This window comes from Psittacula echo (genome assembly GCF_963264785.1).
Source record: "Psittacula echo genome assembly, chromosome: 7".
Lineage (NCBI taxonomy): Eukaryota > Metazoa > Chordata > Aves > Psittaciformes > Psittacidae > Psittacula > Psittacula echo.
The window spans coordinates 7,380,117-7,403,053 of record NC_137740.1 but is presented as its reverse complement, the minus strand read 5'-3'; the positions used below and the strand labels follow the sequence as shown (position 1 = coordinate 7,403,053).

Below are 22,937 nucleotides of genomic sequence, written 5' to 3'. Positions count from 1 at the left end.
TTCATTCTTGTTACTGCCCTACATCAGAAAGAAGAAAAACTCATAAACTATTAGAATACAGAATTAATCCGCTCAGATACATACTCTGGAAGATTAATTTTATTCTTCAAATCTGTTAAACATTAATTTCTAATAGTCAAAACCTTATTTCTCAAATGCAAAACCATAAAAAGTCATCTTAAAAATCTAGTTATTTTATATGACTTAGTTTGTGTTTGAACAAATTTAAATATCAGCTTCAGTTCAGTATGTTAAATGTATTGGTTTTTTTTTTAAAAGCACGTTGTTACAGTAATGACATTACATGGAATCCATGCACAAATTAGCAAACATTATTTCATATTAAATTTATGTTTAATACACTGTGCATTAATCTCTTTGGTAGTCTACAATATTTATAGATGGGGGTTGTATGAAACAAAGTGTTAGAAAGCATTAGGTTTATAAACCACTAAATTTTGAAGTGAGCTCTATGAACGTATGAATTAGCTCAGGAAAGCATTTTCTCTTTTATTTTTTTCCCAATTGAATTCCTTTGGAAAACCTTGTAGGTAAGGCAGCACTGCGGTGTAAACCTATCTACTTGTATTTACAAAGAGCTGGTGATGGACACTTTTCAAGGCAGGCAAAAGTAGTTCCGCAAGAGGATGTGTGGTTCCTTGTCTGCAGGTGCAGAGGGCCATGCCTCTGTGCTGTTTTGGCAAGGCTGGTTTTTGTGTCAAGAAAATAAAGTCTTTCTCCTTGAAATAGTGAAAAGGGTAGGAAATGGAATTTATTTTCCCCTGCAAACTGTTATAAAGCAGGTGTCCTTTTCCGCTGGGCTGCTTCCTCTTATTTGCTGGAGGACACAGGTTGATAATGTTGCTATAATTTTTCCTGTCTCCCTGTTGCTTTTGACTGTGATACTTTCTATAACTCTCCTTTGAAGTTGCTGCTCTTTTGACTGCCTTACACTGCTCTGGCATGTGTGAATGTCTCCTTATGGAAACTTGGCTGGAGACAAAAGTGAAAATAATAGCTTTAAAATGGCATAGAGAAAAGTCAAGAGAAAAGATGCAAATATTAGTAAAATAATTAGAAAGACTGTATTCAGCTTTAGGTGTTGTCCATCTGTTTGTTCAGCTGGTTAGAAAAAAGGACAAACTGATGCAACACTAAAATAGTTTATCTTTTCTCAGCATTCTTGGGTCCTGAGCTGGTACAAAGTATTGTATTACACAGAAGTAGCCTGCTATGCCCCGATCTAGCCTTTGGTTAATTTACATTGAGCAGTAGGAACATCAGCAAATTATGGCATATAAAACCAAAAGATACATGATTGTTCTGAGCTTCTGGTGCAGGGAAAGGATTAGCAGTGGCTATATCATGTTTGTTACATTTAATCTCTTGCTGCTGTTTTTAGTATTTCTTATTAAATGGATTTATGGTGAGTTTTAATGGGATTTTTCTAATCCTGAACTGTTTCTTAGACAAGGTATTTTGAAAAATCCTGTTGTTACCTGTGGAGTTTCCTTTAATAAATCCGAATTTTAAACCCAATTATCTTTCTTTTCCTGCTTGCATTGCATGGCTGCTGCTTTAATTTATTCATAGAACAATTCATGTTGAAATGTTCAATTTTCAGCCTAATCCATACCAATTGTAGGTGCTGCTGTGACAGTGTATCCTGAGACAGGTCTGGAGGACCTGTCTTTGAGACAGCCTTTGCTGGAGGAATGTTCCTGGGTAGTATTTAGTCTTTCTACTTATATTAATTCTTAGAAAATAATAAAGACACATAGAATCATAGAGTTAACAAGGTTGGAAAAGACCTTTAAGATCATCAGGTCCAACCTTTATCCCAGGACTGCCAAGTCCAGCGCTAAACCATGCCACTGAGAGCCTCATCTGCACAGTTTTTCAACTCTTTCATGTGAAATTTGACTGAAAGTTTCTGCTTCATTTGAGAGAGGCCGAGAAGGAATTGTTATGAAGTGACAAAACATGTTGGGCACATGGTAAAGTACCATTATTCCAAGCATTTAATCACTTGAGTGAAAGAAAACCACCTTTTCCACTTGTGAAGATTTAGCTTCTAGGTTAACTGATCAGATAAAATAATTCACATTGAAGAACTGCGTGTCCTGAAACTTTCTTCTCCTCCTCTTGTTTAAGTACACTGATTTCCTAATGCTATAGTATTTCTCGTTGTAGTCTTTATTCTTGCAAAGTTAGGACCTGAATATGTCCCATCTGTAGTCTCTCCGAATCTCCCATCTGAGAGTTCCAGAGTGCAGACAAGCGAGGAAGTTACCAGCACTGAAATCTGGGTTTGCGTTTAAGATAATGCCTAGTTCAACTAATCCAGCAATAATGAAGTGCCTTAAAATGGCTGCAAATGTATTCCTGCCTACTCAAAGACATCTCACTGGTAGCACATTATAGAGGATCTGTAGTTTAGTTAAGAGTTGGATTCTTGCCAGTACATGGGGAGCATTTTTTAGCATCTCTTCATGCTTTGAGCATTTTCCACATTTTTTTAACATAGTATCAAAATTGCTTCTTTTTCAGTCTCTTTCCATTTATTATAAGCTATTCCAATTTGTGCTGGTTCAAATTACTTCCATTTGATATTGTAAACATTTTTTATATTCTTTTTTTGTGGAAGATATTTCTAATTTTATATTTTTAGAGATCTTTTCTGCTGTTCTTTATCCTGTCTTTATTCTGGGCATGTCTCTGCTTGTCATATTTCTCTTCAGTTCCTGGTTTGCTTTTGCTGTATTTGGCAGTTGCCCTCTTGGAGCTCCGGAGGGAAATCATCCATGTAGGGTATAACCAAAGGAGCACCTGAGTGATACCACTGTAGGGCAGGAGACAGAAGAATTCAGCCAACCATCAGCAGAAGAGATAACAAACTGTGAATAGCTCAAAGTAAGCAAACTGGAACAGCAGGCGCTGGGCCTCCTTCGTTTGCAATGATCTTAGGTCTCAGTAGGCTCATAATTTTTAGGTGGAAATGTATTTTTAGCAACATGTATGATTTGTGAAAAACCTAATCCTCACTAGGTTATACATTGTTGTGGATATTCCTGACTCTTCTTTGTAGTTATTCATTTTGTCTTTTTTATTTTAATACAGTTCTCTTACAATACTTCTTTTTGGAAAAATAATTTGGCTCTGTTACCAACTCATTGATTTTTTTTTTCAGGAAATCCAAACCTTATAATTTACTTCTTTGAAATTGCTTTTTGTTTAAATATATTACGTTCATGTCTGTAAGCATGCTTTGATTTCTGCATAGATCTTTGTAAGGGAAAATGGCTGCCGAGAGCAAATGTTGGATTGTAAACAAAAAGCTCAAGGACCTCCAGGTAATATCTCTTCAAAGCATTCTTTGGAGGCTGGTAGGGATTGATTGGATCTGTGTTCTTCTGTGTTGTATGGTTATGGATGAAAAAGTTATTACCTTGGAATAATGGAACAAGGAAAGTAGATCAGAATTAACGCAATGAATAATAAAGCTGTACTGTTGCCCTGAAAGGCTTGCTGTCTTAGGGCACTGGTTACAGCACAGCACATTTCAGATGTGAGTTGCTAGGTCTGATCCATTTCTTACTGGTAAAGATTGGACTTTGTAGTTGATGTATAACTGACTGGTTCCTGTGTAATGTGTTTGATGTTCATGCTGCAGTTGTATAAATCACAGATAGAATTGTCATTAATTGATCCGTCTTTTCAAAGGGTCATGAAAATTGAAGCATTTTCCTTCTCCTCCAGGCCAGAAGGGGACCTGGTGGTGGTACAGACAACCTTGCCCTGCTGCCACATGTACTTCACAGCCCTTTGGAAAAGTTTATCGTTCTGAGGCCTTTCAGAGGAACTAAATTTCCCTCACCTCCATTTTTGCATGCATATGAGCCTATCTGAAGAACTTCTTAGTATAATAATTCCTACTATTTACCAAATATCCAAACCCCATCTTAATTTATCAGGGTAGAAACATACCTGGCATCCAAAATTTTACTTGTACACAGGAGCAGTTCTGTTGGCATACAAAGCTGTGGGATTTTATTCTGAGCTTGGAAACAGTACTACTAGGAGTGCTACTGTGCAGTTCATTAGTTTCCTGGAATTATTACTGTAGCTTATTTCTGAAAAGAATAATAAACAGCCCTGGGAAAATTGTGGTGTAACACTGGATATTGCCTTCATGCACGGGGAACTGTTATTTTTTTTTTTTAGCTCTGTTCATTTTGCTGGAGTTTTATTTTATTTTCTAACATATGCTGCTGCTTCATCAGAGCGCAAATAAACATTTCAACTACCTACACCAGGTCAGATACCAGCACCAGACACCTTAAGACATGAACTGAACTTACCTTGCTCTTTATTCTTCTCGTACCATTTGTCATATACTAGTCTCGTTTCTTTCCTGCATTGGATTTTTGAGCTACGTTGGCTGTTAGGATGCAGCCTATGAAAATGAGCCCCTGACCTATAGAAATGCTCTTGGTAGAATAACAAGACAGTTTCCTCTGTCTTATTTTGGGCTTTGGCTGTCCCTGCCATTGAAGGTTGATGCCATTGTGGTTTTGGAGAGAAGAAGCCTTTAGGAAATGAAGGGAGCCTAAAGTTGTAGGGGGAATAATTTGAAGACAAAACCAGTTGTTTAGCTGTTAGAAAAGCAGTGGGAAGCTGATGAATACAGTTTGCAGAATGCACAGGGCTATGAATTTTTGATGAGTATCAAAGCTACTAGCTCTTTATTTTTGGAAGGCCTATTGTAGTGTAATATAATTAACTTCAGGGGGGAGTTTTATAAATGAAGCCTTACAGTCAAGGTCATCAGGAGTACAAGGAGTGTTGGAGTTGCTGCGTCACTCTGTGGGTTTACAGTTAAACGAAGAATAATAGTAGGTAGGTAGCAATGTGGTTTTTATAAGCAGCTTTTTTCACCGGCATATTGGAGTGCAGTAGTGGCATAGTGCACAGATCCCTGAATTTAAAGCTGCAAATGTAATCCAAGTCATTTGAAGGCTTGCAGCATTTGCCAAATGTGCCTGTGCTAGCTGCAGTCATGTGCTGAAAAAACATGGGTTGTGGCAGAATTACCAATCATAAAATACATGTTTGTGTTCTGTTTCCAGGATCAAGTAGAACACACTGATTCAGCAGAACTGGCTGGTTGTGCTGCAGTCATCATGAGTAGGCACAGGGTCATTCGTTTCTTAACACATGTATAAGAGGAAAAGGTAAGAGGCAAGTTCGGCTTTAGAATGTAATGATTCAGGGGTATGTACTTGCAATGCATGTATTTGTGTATGCTTATGGATATATATTTATATACATACACCTCTCTATATGGATATATCTTATATAGAACATGACAGAGTATTTGTAGCATTTTGTTGTTTTGGCTTTTATTGAGAGTGATTGCCTTGTTTTACAGCAAAGATGTGGCTTGTTTGGTTTGGTGGAGGGGGAGAAGTGGGCAAAGTCTTTCTCAGTCTGTGCTGTAGGCAGATCTCATCAGTTAAAAATACTATTCAGCTATTGCTGAACTCTCTGAACAAGCTGTTCATTACAGCAAAGGTGCTTGAGTTCTTCCTCCCAGGAGCAGATGATAGAAAGATTACTAAAGGGAGCTGCGACAATATGTGACTCCACCGTTGTTTCTTGGGGTTAAAGGAAGTTCTCAGGAGCACTAGATCTAATAAATTAATTTGTCCAGTGGATACCCAATTCCCTGTTGTCATGCTATGGGAAAATGTCATTTTCTGGACGTCTTGAGTTTTTTCAGGATGAACGAGTAGTGTTCGGTTTATTCATGCCCCTTATGACTTTCATCTTAGGAGTCCTTCAGATATATTTTTGGTGAAGACTGTAATAAACTGCTTGAATATTTTGTTTAAGAGGAGTTTACTGAAATGTGTATGTTCACAGTTTCATATTGACATGATAGCATAACAGAAAGTCCTTATTCAGGTTCTTTACAATTATTAGCCTTGTAGCAAAGGCCTAAAAATCAGAGAGTATGTATGTTGGTATTCCTTTTGGTGCATTTTTTTATTGTAGCATTTTAATATGATTGTGTGCTGGTCATCTACTATTAGAGTCAAGAAAATTTGGAAGTCTTAAGGCTGTCAGTTCCAGCAGTGAAAAAATCTTGAGGGTAATTTAGGCTTTGCAGTGTAGAAGATCGTAAGTTACATAATCCCATATTGTAGAGACCAAAGCAAATTACATGTCTTGCTGCTTTGCAGGTGGAACACAAGGCCTAGCTCTCTGTGCAGTTTATTTCCCAAGCAGAGGCATGTGGGATATCTGAGCTGTCTTGAGAGGCAGTCTCCAAGGTTAAACCTGTTCAGAATACCATCTTATTTTGAAGAAGGTTTTTCTGTCCTTCTGTCTCCTTCCCTCCTCACTAATCAGTTAAAGTTTGTTTTATATTTCTTGTGGTTTAAGCCCAGCTGGTAACTCAGAACCATGAAGCCGCTCACTCACTCCCCTCCTCTCCTGGAGGGATGGGGAGGAGCATTGGAAGAATGTAAATCCCATGGGTTGAGATAAGAACAGTCCAGTAACTAAGGTATAACACAAAACCACTACTGCTACCACCAGTAATAATAATGATAAGGGAAATAACAAGGGGAGAGAATATAAAACTAAAAAGGGAAAGGAAAGAAAAAAACAATAAACACAAGTGATGCACAATATAGATGCCCCTGGCCGTCCCTCTTAAATGCTACAATGGCATGGATAGTAACTCTGGATACATATGACACAGATGTTCTGGTCCATGCACCTTTATATTTAGACATTAGAAGAGAGTAGAGCGCGTAAGCTTGATGAAATGTAAGTTGTTCGGTGTTGTTATCATCATCTTCGATGATGAGTCCATGCTGTTGGAATGAAGAAATTGACAAGTAAACCACAGAGTTTCTGATTGATAGGCTGTGTATTTTCATTAGCTTTTTGCCATGGGGAACAAGTGATCTTGGGTTGTGGCCTTATTGTACCACTAGATAGTAGCCATTGGGTTCTTTTTTTTGACACAATTACAGAAAAATAAATTGCTATTTAATGGAGTTTTTTTAGGGTTTTCTTTTTTGGGGTGGGGCTTATTTGTTTGGTTTTTGCCTATAATTAGTCTTTTCTGCCAAATCTGCTCAGAGGACTGTATTTTTGAAAAGCCGTCTTATGCTTTTAACTCATTAGTGGTTTGTGTCTTGTTTTTCTTGTGCTGGCACAGTATCTTCTAATTCATATTGTTCATCCCAATATATTCTAATTTAGAAAGTGTCTCCTTTTTGGCAGTATACAGCTAAAAGTGCCATTGAAATTTCATAGAATCCCAAACTGGTTTGGGTTGGAAGGGAGCTTAAAGCTCATCCAGTTCCAACCCTCTGCCACAGGCAAGGTCACCTTCCACTGGAGCAGGTTGCTCCAAGCCCTGTCCAGCTTGGCGTTGAACGCTGCTAGGGATGGGGCAGCCACAGCTTCTCTGGGCACCCTGTGCCAGGGCCTCACGACCCTCACAAGGAAGAACTTCTGCCGAATGTCTAATCTAAATCTTGCCTCTTTCTTTGTTATTTGCTCATGATTTCATTCTCCCTTTTCCAGAGTGTAAGTTGGGTATTTGCTTGTCAGCTTCTCTCCATGCCACAGCTTGGAATAGTTAGGCAATGCTGAAGAGTTTCACAACTATCAAGGATCCTTTAAAAACGTAATTTCAACCTTTATACTTGGAGGAAGTTTGAGACTAGGATAATTCTAAAACTGTTCCAAACTTTTTAGTGGTACCTGTGAGTACCAAGATGTGTAAAGGAATATGTTTGGGAGTTTTATTTGCTTGTTTGTTTTAATTTATGTTGGATATTTTATAAAAATATTAAAAAGCAATACTGAACCACAGGGAAAACAGCTCCTGGATCATTACAGCATGTTGTGTTAGAGCACTTTGTGTTTTCTGGTTTGAGCTGGAGTTGCTGGCTATGCAGAGTTAAGTCTTAGATCTTCAACTGGCAAAAATATGAGTTGCTGACAATATATTGGTCACGAAGCGTTCCAGGTATCTGTTAGGAGCATGACTACTTGTCCTCCTTTTCTTTCAGGAAGAGGTTGTAAGTACTTCTATGGCATTGATGATGTGTTTTGCCCTTGGACAGAAACTTCTGGAAAAGCTGTGTGTGGGTTGTTGTGTTCTAGTGTATAATAGTAATAGTAATTTTAGATATTAGACCTGAAGATTTGCAGCTGACCTTTGCTGAGAAATGCCTGCTTGCAGAGACAATGAGATCTCATTTAGAGAGGCTGTCATCTTAGTGGCTCTGAGTTTAAAATGAAAAGATTCTTCATGTATCCTGGTACATCAGTAAGTGAAATAACAATCATGATATGAAAGGTCTTTTCTTTCTTCAGTTTGGACTATGAGCATAAATCAGTCTGGGTTTTGGCTCATTGCCTGTTTGTGCACCAGTATTTGAGTTTCCGAATTCATATGGTTATATATATTTTGTTTACACATATTTCTATCTGCTTCGAATTTTTAAAACATAGAAAAAGTCCTTCTGTTATATTGGACCACATTTAAACTCACAAATATAGATATTAGATAATACTGTGATGTTAATAAAATAACAATGTAATGTATTAAGCACATTGGGATTATAAGGAAGTTGGAAAAAAGTCTATATCTTCTTTATATGCCCTTCTTATTGTTAATTGAATGGTCTCCTAAGTTTGAATATTCGTATTTTCGTAACATTTTAAAATCACACTTAATATAAAACTTTAAAGCTAAACCTGACTGAGGTCAATAAAAATGATTATTCTGACCTTCTAAAACTGCTTTCTTTGGTTAAGCATATCTCCATCCCTAGTGGTGTTCAAGGCCAGGTTGGATGAGGCCTTGGGTGGCATGGTTTAGTGTGAGGTGCCCCTGCCCATGGCAGGGGGTTGGAACTGGATGATCTTAAGGTCCTTTCCAACCCTAACTTTTGTATGATTTTATGATCTTGTTGCTGATTTGTATGACAATGAAAAACCAGCTAATATAGGACTAAATTTAGGAAATGTTCAGTTTGTTCAGAAGTGATTTTATCAGGCTTTCAGTCCGGCTTTGAAATTGTCTGAATGGTCAGGTCCTAATTTTGATAAACATCTGAAAGTTGCACAGAATCAATATGCAGTTGTTCCAAGAGTTACTTAAACCTCTGTTTTCAGCAACTACATAATCAGCAGAGCATTCCTTCCCCATCAGCTTGCTTGTCAGTAATCATTATGTTCTCTGAAATAAGCAAACAAAAACCAAGTCAATGCTTGTAGCCTATTTTTTGGGGCCACTCGTGCTGCAGGGTTTGTGTCCTAGAGAATTCCTTGACTGGATGTTCTTTTTCACTATGAAAGTGCATGGAAATCTGACAGCAATGGCTTCAGCCAGCATCACAGTTTAACTCTGGAACACAAAAATTCTCTATGACACTTCTCAGTCTTGCTGTGCTTCACTGACAAATACTCTTTGCATCATTGATCTTAGTAGCAGGACTTTGCCTAAGAATGATTGTTCAGATCTTCATCAGTTATTGCTAGACTGGAATGTTATCATCATCATTTAAATACATTATAAATGGATGTGAAACTATATGGTGTTTTGTACAGAACAGTCTTAGTACAGTGGGTTAATTTGGGTTAATGTTCAGAACTGAATAGAAAAAAAAAGTTACTGGGACAGGCAACATGGTCTAGTGGGAGGCATCCCTGCCCATGGCAGGAGGGTTGGAACTAGATGATCTTAAGGTCCTTTCCAACCCTAAACATTCTATGATTCTGATTAACTTTGCAAGATTTAACATTTACTGAGCTTATTGAAATGAGTCGAAATGAGGTGGAGAGAAAGGTGCAAGAGAACCTCCAAACTCTTAACAGTTTGAAAGTAGTTGGAATGAATTTAGTATTTGTATGTCTGAAGAGAAGCATCTGCTTTATAAAATATTTTGGTTTAATTGAAATGTGTATATTAATTGTTTCAGTTAAAATGGTAGGAAAGATTTTTAATACAATGACTTGGTGGGCAGATTGAATAACACAGGAAGACCTTACAGTCTTTATCTAAAGAATCTAAGAGTATGCTCTGGCACAGTTAGAGGTCAGAACCTGGCTTTTGATAGAGAAGAGAAAGTGTTGAGATTCTTTAGATTTCTGCAATGCAACCTTTGATCAAGGTGGCTATTGTTTCCATTGCTTTTTATAATCTGTGCAGCCATGTACAGTAAATTATATGGCCAGTCATATTTTCCTTGCAGAAAGAGTTAATCATAGAACCATAGAATGGTTTGGGTTGAAGGGACCTTAAAGCTCAGCTATTTCCAACCCCCTGCCATGGGCAGGGACACCTTCCACTAGAGCAGGTTGCTCCAAGCCCCTGTGTCCAACCTGGCCTTGAACACTGCCAGGGATAGGGCAGCCACAGCTTCTCTGGGCACCCTGTGCCAGTGCCTCAACACCCTCACAGTCTTCTCTTCTCCAGGCTGAATAAGACCAGGTCTCTCAGCCTGTCTTCACAGGAAGAGGTGCTCCAGCCCTTTGATCATCATTGTGGCCACCTCTGGAGTCACTCAAGCAGGTCCATGTCCCTCTTTTGTTGTGGGCCTGAGAGCTGGATGCAGTGCTCCAGGTGGGGTCTCATGAGAGCAGAGCAGAGGGACAGGACGAGCTGTCTCAATCTGCTGGTCACGCTGCTTTTGATGCAACCCAGGACACTTGGTTTCTGGGCTGTGAGCACACACTGCTGGGTCATGTTGAGCTTCTCATCGATCAACACCCCAAAGTCCTTCTTGGGGCTGCTCTCAGTCCACCCTCCGCCCAGCCTGCAGTTGTGCTTGGGATTGCCCTGACCCAGGTGCAGGACCTTGAACTAATCTAAAATCCTACATCAGGCACAAATCTGGGAGTTTGTAAGATGAGAATCTGGTTTATATCTGAATTTCTTTACAAAATGGTCTTTATTTGGGTGATGTTTATTGCAATTTCTGTGTTGCCGTTATACTAATCTCTTTAGAATTGCCTTTTGTATAGATCTTTAAAACATCATTTAATCTGATTATATTAAACAACAATGTACTTATGTTGTAATATGATTATCTGTTAAAAATACTGTGCCAAATTTTTAGGTCAGCCTTAAAAGCTTGAACTCTGCATATTGTGATATTGTTATGCATAATCTTTTTGTACCAATAGCCTATAGCTGTTGCTCACAATGCAAAACTGTATTTAATGTTGTAGTAATTGAAATAACTGGTTGATGTTTTCCTCAAATGCAGATACTATGGGGGTAATGGTATAGTTTAAACTGAAAATTCCTCTAAAGTGTTTCTTGTGTCTGTTGTATCTCTAGTGCTAAAGAGCACGTTTTTAATTGAACTGGAGTCTAGCTGTCAGGTCTAACACTGTTTCTTATGCAAAACAAAGTTCTCACCCTCTCCTCCTCCATCTTCTTACTGCACAACATTGAAAGCCAGCTCTGAAGAGAATAAGGTTGTTTTGGATGATGTTCAGAGAAAAATCAAATCAAGGTCTCTCTTTATGGTATATAGGTTATGACACACATTTCTCAGTGAAAATGTCTCTGCTGGTAGTGAATGTTTTTAAGAAAATGAATCAGGATGTCATGTTGCTACAAGCCTCTGGTAGCAAGAAGAGCATATTCCTACTGTTAGGGCAAAAATGTTATTTATTATGTAAAGTTGTAGAAAGTTATTTAACGACTTAGGGTTGTGTTTTGTTTTGTTTTCATTTCTTCCTTGTCTTCCTTTCTAGTCAGAGTATTATCTTTTGATGAGACTGTTTACTTCTGTCCATTTTGCTAGATTTCCAGTGCCTGCCTTTCAGATAAACAAAGATTATTAAAGTAGGCATTTTAAGAGCTAGCACAATTCAAGTAACATCCATTGAGTTCTTTAACAACTTCTACAAACATGAATCTGTGAAGAAGCTCTGGGAGATGAGGAGTGACACACAGTACTGCTAGCCCTAGTATACATTAAAAGTCAGAAGCATGGAGAGTTTAAACTACTTGTTCAAAGCCACATGAGCTAATAGGTGGTACTATGGAACTGAAAGCTGGATCTTCAAATTGTTAGTTGGCCTTCTGGTTCTCTAGACTGTTATTTTCTGACTGCAGTTGGAGCAGTTTTGCTCTTGCCATTAGGGTGATCCTTATGGTTTGATACATCACTGTGGGAGAGTGGAGGTGATAAAATCCAAAGCAAGTTTGGGAAGGTTGTTAATCTGAATTAAATGAGTTTAAGCACACAAATCATTTTTATTCCTGGAAAATACTTCTGATTTGTGCATGTAATATATGTAAAATTTGAATTACAAAGGACTTCTTTTCCCCTTAAATCAAGGCGATGTGTAGTGGACTTCTTTTCCCCTTAAATCAAGGCAACATGTAGTGGACTTCTTTTCCCCTTAAATCAAGGCAATATGTAGTGGAACGCTGCTGACGGAAGGCTAAATATCTGATTGTAATTTCTTCTCTGACAGGTTCAGACAAGAATCTGGTGGTCTTTCCCTGACAAATGGAGAACTACTTCCAAGCAGAGGCATATAACCTCGATAAGGTTTTAGATGAATTTGAGCAAAATGAAGGTGAGTCATTTAAACAAGATTGTTGATGCACTTCAGATGTTTTCTACAGACAACACTACCAAAGAGGGGGAGATCTGTGATACCCTTTTTTGTTTTGACTTGCAGATTAATCTCAGAACTGGAAAAAAACATCAGTTAATTTTGCATGGTGTATCTTCAGCATTTATTAGTAGTGTTCTCTTCTGGTTCCATTCATCTTGTTTACATCTTTAATAACAAACCTTCCATACATTTTTAAAATAAAGGTTTTGTGAAGCTTGATCTCAGTGGCAATAATTTTAATCATTTATTTTAAACAGATCAGGCAAAACTTATTTTAAGCTTCTTTTGCAGTTTTGGGAGACTCATGCATAGAAATGTTTTATTAGGTCACATAAATCATATACTGCAAGTTATCATATCTGAAGTATTAAATTTTTTGCTTAGTCTAATTGCTCCTTCTGTGCTGTCAAGGAAGTTGAATGCTTTATGGGAGTGGAAATCTTTCTAGGTGTTTCTAGCTGTCTAGAGTATATTAATCAATAGATTATAGTTGCTTGTGCAAATTCAATCTCATATTAATTGTAGCTCTAAACTTCCTGAGTTCCAGAAGCATTATGCAGTTACACTACTAATGGTCGATCAAGAGTGTTAATTATCTTGGGCCCATACTTCAACATCTCTACATCTATATTTGGGGTATTCTAATGCAACAAGGGTTAATAGAGCTTGTGGCTTTAATAAGGCGGTAAGTTCTCTTATTTAAACACTTTTCCAGATGCCGCTGTTTCACCTACACTTTTGGGTGCCAAGTGGAATCAGATTCTAGATCCGCCTTCTCGTCGTCTGTCATTTAACCCGACCGTGGCCAATGTAAATGAAGCTACAACTCCTAATGAATGTCAGCAGAGATTAAAGTCTTTCTCCTTGTCTCATTCAGTGACTACACCAACAGGAGGAGGGGATCACTGTGCTAATGGAAAGGATTTTAGCGTAAGCCCAGAGACCCCAGTCATGTGGATTGATGATCAGGCAGCAGCAGATGATCAGTTGCTTAAAAGAAACAGTAATCGGGACGATCAGTGTAACACTGTGGAAACAGGAGAAAAGAAATGTGGGAATATAGCTTGCTTGCCAGAGGAGAAAAATGTACTAGTGGTGGCAGTGATGCATAACTGTGACAGAAGAACACTACAAAGTGGTGATGCGGTGGATTGTAAAACTTACAACAGTCCGTCCCTAATGGACACTATTAGCTTTACACTGGATAATGAAAACCGACAGACTGATCAGTTTAGTGTTACTGTAAACGGATCCATGGAAAAAGATACAGATACAGAAAAGCAAGTAAATAGGCTGTGCACTGAAGATGACTCTGTAAGTCATTTGCTTAATGCTTCATCTGAAAGCCTGACTGTTGCATCCCCTTCCTCTCATTTAAAGGATGATTTTAATATGAATAAAGATTCTCTGTTTTCAGAAGCTACAACTGCAGGGATTAATGCAGTGACTCTCTTACAGAGACCAGTTGATGATACTGCTAGAATGCAAGAAAATTGTGTATCAGTTGAAAACTTTACTAGTAAAGCCATTCCTCAGAGAATGGATCTAGAAGCTAAAAACTCTACTGCTGGTTCAAGTAATGGAAGCTTAATTGTGGAACAGGAAACAACCCAACAGTTACAGTCTAGGCTATCTGGGCTTACGGAAACTTGTCAACCTAACATGGCTGAAAGTGGCAATTACAAGGAATGTGTTGCAGAACATTTTGCCCCTGAGGATGTTAGTGCCACTGAAAGCGAAGTCATTGAATGTGGTAAAAACCTTGGCACAACAGAATTGCTCAGCATGACAGAGTGTTACCCTGAATCTCAGGAGATGACTAATTGGGAACTGACAAAGTTGAATGAGATGAATAATAAGCAAACTCTGGGAGAGAATGAAAAACTCTTGCAGACAAAGCAGTCTGATGAGGCATGTAGTAAAGAAGGTGGAGATGGGATGATGGAGGCAGGCATAGACTTAAAAGGGACTGGTATAAATGAGCTTGAAGGGTCCAGTCTCTCTGATGTGATGGCTACATCAGCAGCAAGCTCTCTGTCTAATGGTTGTGATTCCTATGGAATGCAGAACCCAATTGTTGCTCATGTTCCAAAGACTTTACCTTCCAAGGAGGACTCGGTAACAGAGGAAAAGGAGATAGAGGAGAGCAAGTCAGAATGTTACACTAATGTTTATGAACAGAGAGGAAATGAGACCACAGAAGGGAGCGGTCTTATTTTAAACAGCACTGGTGACCACATTAAGAAAAATTATTTGCATAATCTTTGTAGTCAGGTTTCATCCATGCAAGGGCAAGCTTCACCTAAACCAGTGACTAATTTGCAGTCTATCAGTGTTCCTTTTGGTGGTGCAAGACCTAAACAACCTACAAATCTTAAACTGCAGATTCCGAAGCCCTTATCGGATCACTTACAAAATGATCTTGTTCCCCCAAATTGTGGAGGTAATAGTAAAAACAAAAATGTCTTTGGTAAGACACAATTAGGTGATACAACAAACGTGTTTCCTGGTGAAACATCTTCAAATGCCTCTGTTACTGATGCTAATGGGGAACATTTGGAAGAGTATGAATCTGGAGTCTCTAGTAGTCCGTGCCTTGCTGTAGCCCCAGATAGTCCTGATAATGATCTCAGAGCTGGTCAGTTTGGAGCTCCAGCCAGAAAGCCTTTTACGACTTTGGGTGAGGTGGCTCCAGTTTGGGTTCCAGATTCTCAAGCACCAAACTGCATGAAATGTGAGGCCAGATTTACATTCACCAAAAGAAGGCATCATTGCAGAGCTTGTGGGAAGGTAAGTTTGTATTTTGTAAGCTCAAAGCACCCTTTTTTTCTGATATTCCGCAAAATCAAATCAGAGGACTTTGATCCACTGGCTGTAGTTAACTGTGACATCTCTTCCTAAAAAGCTGTGTTTGGTTTGTGAAAGAAAAAAAAGGAGTTTGTAATCTCTATTTAGGGTCCTAATAGAGGATAACTGTTATTTATAACTGAAAGAATTATTAGCCTGTATGAGCAGTGTATTTGTTGATTGCAGCAATCAACATCATTGGATTCATGTTGAACTGCTACAAAATGGCCAAGTGCAGGAAACTTGTTTGCAGAAATTACTGCATCAATAATCCTATTAAAGATACTGAAACCTGTTGATGTGAATTGGAAGTGTGCTGTTGAATTGCTGCTGTTCCTGCTGGGTGAGATGGCTGATCAGCCATACATTTGCTCCTGGAAAAGAACATACAGTAAATTAACTGTAACTTGATGTATGTGCACATGGTGAGAAATTTTGTGGTGAAGACAACTAAAACATTATTTCTGTATCATTTTGTGTTGTGTAAGAAATATTTTATTAACTTTTTTTATGTTTTATATATATATGCCATCTAGGTCAACACAAATTCTTGGGTGAGAAGTTTATGGTAAAGGATTAGCTTGTAAAGTATTTCCAGTTATCTTGTTACTGAAGTATACACCAGTGGCACGTGGGAAGTATGAACGTAGGAAAAAATATGATGATTCAAAAGCAGTAGACTGACAGCCTTGTCAAGTAGATATTCATGAATATTTTTAAGATTAAAAGAAATACTAAGCCCCACTAAAACCTGGAGTAACAGTAACTTTGGTTCACTTAAGCCCTATCCAAAGTTTCTGAAGTTGATTGAAGGACCTCCTAACTGCTATGGGTGGTATCTTTTGCTACCAGAAGAGTGCAGGGAAGCAGAATGAACCAACAAAGGGCTTAGAAGAAGCAAATATATCTGGAAAGCTCAAACCCTTATGCCACCTGTTTCTGGAAGCAGCCTAGCGGAAAACCCAGGCTTGCTCCTCTGTAATGGACTATATATGTGTCCCATTTGTCCCTTTGAGTGGTATGCGTTTTGGTAACTAATCTCTTCACCACCAGAGAAGTAGATTTTATTCAAATTTGATTTTGAGAGATGCTGAAAAATCTTTCCCAGGACACTTTTAAAAGCTAAGCATTCATTGTGCACTGGTCCAGGACTTCCAGTTGCTTGCTTCTGCCGTCCTCTTGCAAGTTGGCGGCAGTCATGATGTGGAGCTAGCAATGCAGTAAGCATTATATGAGGTACCTGCCTACCTTTTGGGAACCTCTTGGTTAATATCAAAGGGCTCAATCTTTTTCTCATTGCAGTTAAGGAGAATCTGTAAGGTACGTGTCCTGGGTTCAGCAGCAGCCCTCACTTTTTCTCCTTCTTAGCAGCTGGTGCAGCGCTGTGGTTTCGACTTTCGGCCTGGGAATAATACTGATAAAACCAATGTTTTCAGTTGCTGGTCAGAATGTTTACTCTGACCAAGGACTTTGTGAGTCTCATGCTCTGCCAGGGAGGAGGGGAAGCTGGGAGGAAGCAGAGACAGGACACCTGATCCAAACTAGCCAAAGAGGTATTCCATACCACAGCATGTCATGCCCAGGATGTAGAACTGAGAGTTCCCGGAAGGGCTGGAACTCTGCTGGGTGAGGACGAGGTATTGGTCGATGAGGTGTTGTATTCTCTTCCCTTGTTATTTCCTTTATTATTATTGGTGGTAGCAGTAGTGGTTTGTGTTATACCTTAGTTACTAAACTGTTCTTATCTCAATCCGTGGGAGTTGCATTCTTTCGATTCTCCTCCCCGTCCCTCCAGGAGTGGGGGGAAGAAAGGGTGGAGGGGGGAAGTGGACTGCATGGTTCTAATTTACAGCCTGGACTTAAACCACGACAGTATGTAAGTTAAAAGATTGTCCATTTTAGCTTAGATATATTAACTTATACTGTCAGTTATTGAGGTCATTCTTTTGGGTTTTATGAGTTTAAAAAATATGACTACAATGTTCATTTACAGTAATGCTTTCTACTTATTTTTGTGTTTTAAGCAAGTTTATTGCTTGGATTTATTACTTCCCTGTAGTGACTGCAGCTCTGAATTGCACAAATGAGAAGCAGAAAATGAAACTATCTGTAAACAAAATGGATAAAACACGCACAGATAGAGCGATGCCAGAACATGTAGTGTGGTTTCTCTTTTCTTTCCAAATTGGTGAAGACAAGCCTTGAGAAGAACATCCAGCATTGTTTCACGTTATATGGGGGGAATGGATAAAATAAAAGGTCCCTCTGCTCTGTAGGCAGCTTTGTTTCTCAGATGTGAAAAATACATCACATATTAGTATTTAACGTTCTTAGAGTGTTAGAATAATCCTCAGAATAGCTTGTTTCTAGAAGCTTTTGTTAGCTAATGTTGTCTGGACAAAATCTGTACACATGCAGTCAAAAAGATATGGCAGAAAATTCTGAAGAAAAAGAGAACTCATTAATAAATGCTAGTGATCAGTATAAGTCAAATAATACTTACAGCAAATTGCTTTACAACATTTAATTCCTGTAACAATTCCAGGTGGAAAAGACCAAAGGTTTTGACAGGCAAGTTCTGATGAATCTAGCTGGTGGCTTGAGACACAGCTATTCTCAGCTGTCTGCTCTCGCTTCCTGGTTAAAATCCCCATCCCCAAAGCAAGTCATTCTGACCATGTGCCTCTGGTACAGGTAACTACTGAATTACAGTGACACTTCTACTCTTTCTATTACATATATGAATCTCATTTAAAGAATTGAGATCACATTTTCAGCTCTTGCCATTAATTGTTTCAAGGGAAGCCATGGGACTAAATATTTCTGAACAAAAGCTTTAGCACAACAGTTTCTTTTAAAGCTTCCTGAGCATCGTGGCAAATCATTTTGGTAGGAGTGAATGTATCTGTTTCGTTTGGGAATGAAAACTGCATTTAAAAATAGGTGAGTGGCACCTGGGAAGTCTGCCTTGGTTTCTAATTTCGGGATAATAATTGCAAAATTAATGGATGGTCTGAACCTCAGGGGAGTGGTGGAAAGTAATACACTTACAGTAAATCCTGAATTAAAATTCACACCCTGAAGAATGTGTGTGAACACACTCGTGAATTTTACCTTATTTTACCTTAATGTATTTAGCATTTTCTATTGTCAGATGAAACAATCATCCTTGATAGGAAAACCAGAAAATTTGTATTTCATTTTTATACTGCCAACCAAAACTATAGTTTTCCACAAAAATATATTAAAAACCCCACCAAACCTCCTAGCAACTAACGCTTTAACAACTCCCAGTGAACCTGAAAGCCCTAATAATAGAAACTCACTTTGACACTGCAGTGTTATTCTTCTGACTTGGTGTCTTGGTGATTGTTAATAACAAGACTGAATTGTCAGTTGTGCTGGATTGTGTTCTTCCTCAGAGTTACTACTGTTAGAAGGCTGATGCAGCCTAAAAAAGGAGGTATAGGTGTTCTATCATTGCTTCTATTTTCTCTTCTAATATTTAGATCGTTGCACTTGGGAGCTTTGCTGAATGCACAATGTGTCCTAAATGCATAAAAGGTCCTAAATTAGGTATTAATTTGTGTAGGTCCTTCATTTATGGTTGAAGACATTGATTCTTTTCCATGTTCAATATTGAACTTTCAACTGGAAGTTTCTCCCAGAGAGCTAAAATGATGTCAAATGTCTCTAAAATATGCTGTGATGTTGTTATTAATACTCCCTAGTTAATGTGTAAATGCAGAAATGAGATTTTTTTAAAGTACATTTGCCTTTTTTAAATGACTTTTTAAGTTTTTCACATATGCAAAAGGGTTGAGTTTATTTTTTACATTAAAATGCCAGTGTGCACACACTTCTATTTTGTTTCTGAAATGTTAAGTTGACATAATTAGGAAACATTTAAACTGGTTGAAATGAGGCAGGGTGAGCTCTTCTTTCTTCACATTTGATTTTCAGTTCTCATGGTGAAAACGGAGCTTATTTTATATGTGCTTATTTTAAACACTTGCCACTAAAAGACTGCAAATGGAACAGGCTGCAAAGTGGTCATAGTTTGGTGTGATCCTTAACTCAGCTTAGTTGGGATTCTCATATATAAGTATATGTAAGCCTATGTAGCTTCTTGTCTATATTACAGAAATACTGCTGTTGAAGTGATGATGGAATAATTTTTTGGATTGCAGAATGAATTGTAGATATAATATCCATCTAGAATTGAAATTTGAAATTCTCTCTTGATATCTGAGCTCAGGGTGGCTGCTGCTGTTTCTAGATTTCCTGAGTGTGATATTGCCTCTCTGCGTGAAATGGGTGTTCATCAGTGTCTTCATGTCACCTGACCTTTAACCTTTTAAATAAAGAAAATACTATTATTTGAATCAAATAAATCATTAGGGCAGTCTGTTCTGCAGGATTTTGGGATAGAAGTGACTGTTATAGGATCGTATCTGCATGCAAGTGTTTCTTTTGGTGTACAAGTCATGCTCATGTTTTATGGTTTTGCTTGTCTGGAGGAAGCCTCAAGACTGTTTCCTGCCCAGGACTGGGGAATTGTTAGAGCTGGTTCAGGTGAGAAGCACTAGCGATGCGACAGCATCTCTGCAGGAGGTTATCCTTCCAGGGATTATGGACCAGATCTCCCTGTAGCAGCCAGTGTGTGTAAAATGCAGTTCCTGATTTCTCTCCAGTGTTGAGATGCTGTAGTTTTTTGTAATCATTTAAATACAGGCTGCTTTTTTTTTTTTTTAATATCGAGCAAGGTTTTCTTGTCGTTCCAATGTCATTCAGCTTTTTTAAATGTCTTGTTTTATCTGATGAACACTTTTTGATACATCACTGCTCAGTTAAGTCTCAACTGAAGAATAGCTTATTATATACGAAGAGATTAAATAGTTAGAGTTGCTAATACATGTAAATTGCCCTGCTGCAGAGAAAAATGACCTGTTTGAATTAATCTGTGCCATAGCAATGTCTTCTGTAGAGAAAACTCATGCATTTAGACACAGTTGGTTCTAGAAAGTACTCATACATTTTTTAAGACTGAAATTAATTCCCAGATGGTTAATTCAATGAGTAAAGTGGTAGGAATTTATTAACCCAATGTCATGTATGCCAAACATATCTTGAAAATGCTGTAGTGCAGTATCAGGACAGCATGCGTCTATGTGTTCCACATAATACTGCTTCATCAGGATTAGTAGGAAGGGCATCCTGGGCAGGTATTAGTCACTGTGGCTTTAAGAGGAAGATACTGGTAATTAACTTCCTTATTTTCCACATCTAGAGCTTTACAGATATTCACTTGTCTGAACACAATCAGTTCATCACGTCTTCTGAACAGCACTGAAGATGTTTCCCCTTTGGTTCCAGGTTTTTTGCGCGGCATGCTGTAGCCTGAAGTGCAAATTGCTGTACATGGATCGAAAGGAAGCCAGAGTGTGTGTAATCTGCCATTCTGTACTAATGAATGGTAAGTGGCAAGAGAATCTGAGATGCAGCATTTCACTGGCTTTGTGTTGAGCTGCAGTGATGCTATTAAAGAAAATAAATCAAAATACCTTATTTGAATGGGTAAGTATTTTAAAACAGTGAAAGCCCTGGAGAGACCAGCATGGCAGCTCTGTGATGAGTAGGGATTACTAAATTAAATATGTTTAACAAAAGGTAAAAACTGGTAAGGTTGCAATGAGTTTGAAAGCTTTAATTTGTGAGTGCTATACCAGCATTGCAAAAACTGTGGCTTTGGTAGCTTTTTGGTTTTTTAATTCAAGTGCCTACTCTCTGTCCTTTGATGCCTGAGTAGTTACCCTGTTACACTTTTGTACTGGATGCCAAAGAGAAGAGTAATGCAATTGTCCCTCTTCTAGATTATGCACTATAGGAAACTGGGAAAGTAGTCTTTATCCACAGATGAATCCAGTTTTTCTTCCTCGTTATCTCCTTGGTGCTAGAGTAGGGCATTTTATCTAAAAGCCTGTCCGCAACTGTGGACAACTGAGTAGGGATTATTGCTTTGGACACATTACTGGAGAGTCTGTCAAACCCAGGATGGTGCTGTTTCTAAAAGCCTGATGTGAACATGGGACATAGAGAGGTCACAAGTAGTTAGGAAGTTAACAAGTAGAACAAAGAAGAATTTATATTACCTCTGCTTGGTGTAAGGAAAGACTTTTGTTTGGATTTGACCAAAGGGCTGTGGAATCTATTCTGAATTTTGTGCTTTATATTGTTAACACTTCAGATATGTGGTTTAAATAGAGGCAAACACAGACTATTCTTCCCACTGTATCTTGAGGCCTTTGAAAATTTCAAGAACTTCCTGTGCTGGCTTTGGGTGATGATGCTGCCCAATTGACTTCATGTCCATGAGCCTGAGACAGCTGTTGCTGAAAGACTCAGTGTTTACCTCTTCTGTCTTGAATTGAGAAGGTAGAAAAATTGGATTAGGTTGAGAAAGTATCCATGTGAGTGCTTAAATCATGAGAAATCCTGTCTCACTGTGAGAAGTTCCAGGCGCTGTCTTCAGTTTATTAATGGTCTTTGGATAACTGGAACCTGGTGATCGAAGTTATTTCAGTTGTGGAGGAAGGTCCGACAGGCACAACTGGACATGTAGTAGGTAGAATGAGAAGTAGGCAAATCCAGGTTCTCAGTGCAAACTTGGAATCCTGGAATCTCCATTGCTACAAATGTTTAGTTAAACTTTGGAGACTTTTAGCAAAGATGACTGCTTAGTTTAAACCAAGAAGTAGTTGGGAAAATGCTGTGTTATGTCAGCATTCAGACAGAGCAAATTTGATGGTATCTTTACATATTATTGTATAGTAGATTATTTGGGCTGCTGTTCTCAGAAAGATCTTTGGATTTGCTACGGGTCTGGCTAAACTAAGCAGCTCATAGCTGTAATTTTCTCCAAAGAAGTTCAGTATTATGCAGGTTTGGTTGAAAGTGGCTGAGTGCTTAGGCTTGAGATGAGCATCCAAAATTAGCAGGCAGTTTATGTTACTAACCAGGAATAATTTTTTCCTGTTTCAAAGAGTTTAAAGATTAATCAGTGGTAGGCTGTAAATACTAATAATTCTTTACTGTAGGCCAAATGGGTAAGATGATAGGAAATTTTAGGTTATATTATCTAAAAACTGAAACCAAGTTCTGACATTGATGTTGAAGGGGTGGTAAAATATGACATTTTGAGATGGAGAAAGTAACATATTTCAAGGTGTACAAGAACAAGGAATTACACATACACCTGGCAAGAGGCAGCTGGCTCCTTTTGGTGGTGAGTAGGGTTTGGTTTTGTCTGGGGGAAGGGAAGAATCTGAAAATATTTTAGTTGAAACCAGAAGTGTTCTTGTAAAAAGGCATAATAAAATTGATCACATTATAATGATTTCCTTTTAAAAGCCTTT

General features: G+C 38.3%; 1 protein-coding gene across 2 annotated transcripts in view; it reads left to right on the top strand.

Moving 5' to 3' along the window:
* Positions 1-22,937, top strand: part of ZFYVE9 (zinc finger FYVE-type containing 9) — a 61,520-nt gene that overhangs the window by 10,726 nt on the left and 27,857 nt on the right. For both annotated transcript variants that reach the window (XM_080622227.1, XM_080622228.1), the window contains 4 exons: positions 5,130-5,234; positions 12,529-12,633; positions 13,391-15,465; positions 20,899-20,998. In XM_080622227.1, the coding sequence (XP_080478353.1) occupies positions 12,564-12,633; positions 13,391-15,465; positions 20,899-20,998 (2,245 nt within the window). In that variant the 5' untranslated portion in view covers positions 5,130-5,234; positions 12,529-12,563. The remainder of the gene's footprint in view (positions 1-5,129; positions 5,235-12,528; positions 12,634-13,390; positions 15,466-20,898; positions 20,999-22,937) is intronic.